Source organism: Medicago sativa, chromosome 2 (assembly GCF_051527215.1).
Source record: "Medicago sativa cultivar Bolivia chromosome 2, Bolivia_mono, whole genome shotgun sequence".
In the NCBI taxonomy this organism is placed as follows: Eukaryota; Viridiplantae; Streptophyta; class Magnoliopsida; order Fabales; family Fabaceae; genus Medicago; species Medicago sativa.
This window is the reverse complement of record NC_140750.1, coordinates 10,908,903-10,913,149: the sequence shown is the minus strand read 5'-3', so window position 1 is coordinate 10,913,149 and position 4,247 is coordinate 10,908,903. Positions and strand designations below refer to the sequence as shown.

At 33.3% G+C, this 4,247-nt stretch overlaps 1 protein-coding gene across 1 annotated transcript; it reads left to right on the top strand.

Moving 5' to 3' along the window:
- Positions 1 to 602: 602 nt before the first annotated feature.
- LOC146944473 (uncharacterized) lies at positions 603 to 3,900 on the top strand. Its single transcript, XM_085742861.1, has 2 exons — positions 603 to 1,270; positions 3,063 to 3,900. The coding sequence occupies exons 1-2, from the start codon at positions 647 to 649 to the stop codon at positions 3,093 to 3,095; spliced, it is 657 nt and encodes a 218-aa protein (XP_085598987.1). The 5' UTR covers positions 603 to 646; the 3' UTR covers positions 3,096 to 3,900.
- The last annotated feature ends 347 nt before the right edge of the window (positions 3,901 to 4,247 follow it).

Below are 4,247 nucleotides of genomic sequence, written 5' to 3'. Positions count from 1 at the left end.
TTTCTCTCTCCTCTAAAAAAAATCTATTTTATTTTAAGCTGCTCATAACAGCTTCTCATTTGAAGCTGTTTTTAGATTATTTTTAGATTCTGATTTTTTTTAAAATCTGTAACAAACGGATACAATACTCTTAAAAGTGATTATTTTTTTAAAATAAGTGATTTTTTTCTTAAAAAAGCTATAACAAACGGGCTCTAAGGGCCCGTTTGTTACGGATTAAAATAAAAGTGATTTTGATATAAAATAATTTAGAGATTATATTTTAGAGATTATATGAAAAATCAGAATCTATTTTGCGTTTGTTTACTGTAATAAAAATCACTTTTTTTAAACAAATAATCTAGTTTGTTTGGATACAACTATATAAAAGGGATTTTTTGTTACAAAATTAGTTCAATCTTTTAAATTATATTTTCTCTCTCCTCTAAAAAAAATCTATTTTATTTTAAGCTGCTCCTAACAGCTTCTCATTTGAAGCTGTTTTTAGATTATTTTTAGATTCTGATTTTTTTTAAAATCTGTAACAAACGGATACAATACTCTTAAAAGTGATTATTTTTTTAAAATAAGTGATTTTTTTCTTAAAAAAGCTATAACAAACGGGCTCTAAATCCCAAGCAAACTCGAAACCTCAACGACGGCGCTGATGGCCGAAGCCACGGCGGAGTCACCGAGCACCGTACTACCGGGTGAACTGATGATCGAAATCCTATTTAGGGTTGATTTGAGCAATCCTCTGCAATTGAGGTGCATTTGCAAGTTGTGGAGTTCGCTAATTCTTGATCCTCTTTTCATGAAGAAGCACTTACACAGATCTTTCACTGAAATCAAAGATCTACATGGCAAGGACAAGGAACACTACAATGCTTTCCAATCGCAGCTTCATGCAAAGTACCCCATCACGCTTCAAGAACAACATGACGAAGCAGCAACAGCAGCAGAAGGAAAGGGAAAAGAAAAAAACAAAGATGCTGAAGAAGAAGAAGAAGACAAAGAGAAACATTTGTTGATGAAAATAGTTGCTGAGTTGGATGATTTGGTGGCAAGTAAAGTTTCTCAATTGCATAATCTGGACAATATCAAAGTTGCTCAGTTGGAGGAGGAGGCAATTCAGTTGGAGGAGCAGGCAGCTCAGTTGGAGGAGCAGGCAGCAGCTCAGTTGGATAATGTTTTAGCGGTTGTTAGGTATATCAAAGAGAACTTGAAAACTAGTAGACTTAATTTGCTAGCTCAGTTGGATAGAGTCAAGTGTCTCAAAAGCTTTTTGCAGGTTTATCTCTCAAGCCACCAACATCTTCATCCTCTCAATTATGATTATCAATTGTTGTGTTAACTCTCTTTTGAAATGTTGCAACTGATTTTTAGATTAGCTTATTTATACGGTTGCTTCTTTTTTGCTTCAATTTAAAATTAATCAAGAGTAAAAGTTAATTAGTGATTTTGATGCAATTGTTTATGTTCAGAGATTTCTCTCCTTCAAATGGTTGTAAATGGATGGATTAGTTAGTTGAATTGAATGTGAACAACTGAATAAACAAAGAATGCTTCTTGATACATTGTCTTCTTGCTATTGAAGCTGCAGAACCGATTCTTGTTATATTTTAACGTGAATTGTTATTTTTATTTTTAAGTTAGTATTATGTTTCTGGCCCAATGCTGAACAGGGGATATTTTATATTTATAGTATTGTTTTTTATATTTGAAAATGACTAAACCTATAAATTAGTCTCTGACTTTGTAGGGTGGTCTCAAATATTTTAAGAAGGTATTTGTTTTGTTGTGCAGAACCGATTCTTGTTATATTTTAACGTGAATTGTTATTTTTATTTTTAAGTTAGTATTATGTTTCTGGCCCAATGCTGAACAGGGGATATTTTATATTTATAGTATTGTTTTTTATATTTGAAAATGACTAAACCTATAAATTAGTCTCTGACTTTGTAGGGTGGTCTCAAATATTTTAAGAAGGTATTTGTTTTGTTAAATTTTACTCATATTAGTCTTTCTGACAACATGTTATGAACTAGATTGTTAGCAATTGGTTAAATATAAGAACCATATTGACAGTAAGTTGTTAAAATATAAGGATTTAATTGATGGTAAGTGATTCAATATATGGATCAACTTAACGTTTTAATAAAGTTAGATACATTTTTGAAATATATATAATCTCAAAGACCTACGCAAGAGCGTCCTACATGTCACAGACTACTTTGGGGTTTACTCATTTGAAAATATAATTATAAACATGTCAATGTTTTTTTTTTAAAAAAAAAGTAGTTTGGTAAGACGTGTAGTGGAGGTAGACTTTCAATCTTCTGTGTTATGCCATTTATATCACTTTTTGTATAGATGTCTGATTTCAGATAATTAAGGGGAGTGGGGAGTGCTTATTCATTTACTTGTTCAACTTTTGTTTAATTTTTTAGTTATAATTTCACTTTTTTTATTCATAATGATTTTTCATTATGTAATAAACTCCCTTTATTTTCCCTTAATTTCTCCCCATTTTTCCCCTAAGTAGTGAGTTTATAGGGGTTTTGGATAGGTGTTTGGAATTTGGTTATGTGGTCATGTGCAATGGAGTTTGACTTTTTTGTTGAAAATTTGTTTCTGCTGTTGTGGGGTGGGTGGGATTTTGTCGTTGATTTAGGAGTTGGCTTTGATTTTGGTGGTTAGCTTTTCTCGGCTTTGGTGGTAATCCTCGGTTTGGTGGTGTCTTTATTGGTGTTTTTGATATACAAGGTGTATGGCTATATGGTTTTTCTTTGGGTTTTCTGCCTATATACGGATTGCATTTGTTTTGTTGTGTCTGTCTTGTTGGTCTTTGTTTGTCTTGTGCAAAGATCTGCTTGTTAATAAATTCTGTCGTAAAATAAAAAGAGTGTTTTGGAATAATTCAGGCAGTAGTTGAATTGTGGAGGGGCTGGTTTGCAGGGTCTCATTTTTTTTATGCATCTGTTTCCAAATTAGAACTTTGTTTTGCTGAATAAATTGTTAGTTTGGGGAGTACCATGTTGCTAGTCTTTTCTTAAATGGTCTGCGAATTGGTTTGCTGTCAGTCTATTGGAGAAGTACTAAGTGTTAGACAATGATTGGCAAAGCTAAGGAGTCCCAAGAAGTGGTAGGCAATCTGTTAGGTGAATTCAAATCATCCAAAGGCTGAATTGGTGTGTTTACTGGAGGATATTTTAGTGGCTTTCTTGATTGTATAATGGGAGGCCTGCTGAAAACTTATAATGATACACTCATTCACTATTCATTTGTTGAGTCTTGATCATTTAGATAGGGTTTTGGAATGGTATAAGCTGTAATCGTATGCAGACATCTTGTGATTGGTTTTTTTTTTTTTTCAATAAAAAAAGAAAATTTGAAATCCTAAAGTTGGTGAGAAATTAGGAAAATGTGAGTCATTTGAATCCAACGCGGCTGAGAGAAAAAAGGTGAGAAAAATGCAGATTTACTTTTGATGCCTCCTGCACTGACAACCTGATTCCCTTTCACAATCCTCGGTTTACAATATCACCGCTCTCACCATCTTCACCAAGCCTTTACACAACATCACCGCCACTTCTCCACTGCTCAGTTCAATGCAACCTGTTGCTGGCGATGACCGGTGATTAGGAAAATCTGGTCGAAGGCGCTGGTGATTAGGAAAATTTGTTTAATATTTCATGACTTCAGCAAGAGGACGAGGGTGGTGAATATTGATATCATTTGTTTGTATTTTGATTTTCCTTAATTTGGGAATGTTGTTCACTTTTTCTCCTTTAGAAACAATCGATTTGTGCAAAAAATTGATTGGGCATTTAGCTTGATAGAAAATTTGATTGTAACTACTATCTAGAAGTGAAGAAGAGGAGAGATGGCAACATGGTCTCATAACTTGGGCAAAGACTTCAGGGAGAGGTGTATGCCTAGTTCGTGTGACTGGTTGTTGACAGGATATGGTGACTTATATTGAAAGGATATCACATTTACAGAAAAACTGATAGTTTTTTTATTCTTAACTAACTGTAACTAACTTATTGAGAGTGATGATGTAAATGGAGAAACTTTGTTAACACTAAAGATATATACGGACGAGTCAAAGTAACGTACTGAAGAGTGCCTATTGTAGATCAAAGCAAACACGGATCTGAGAAATCTATCAATACCAAATTTACTTAATTTGTAGTACTAGCCATGGGACTAAAACTGTCACTAGCATATTTGCTATAGTAATAAGGTCTCAAAGGTATTTTCCT

Bases quoted from the DNA above. Each gene is read 5' to 3' on its own strand.
- LOC146944473 (XM_085742861.1), top strand. From the start codon at position 647: ATGGCCGAAGCCACGGCGGAGTCACCGAGCACCGTACTACCGGGTGAA. The intron at 1,271-3,062 runs GTTTATCTCTCA...GTTTGCTGTCAG, and splicing joins GTCTCAAAAGCTTTTTGCAG to TCTATTGGAGAAGTACTAAG.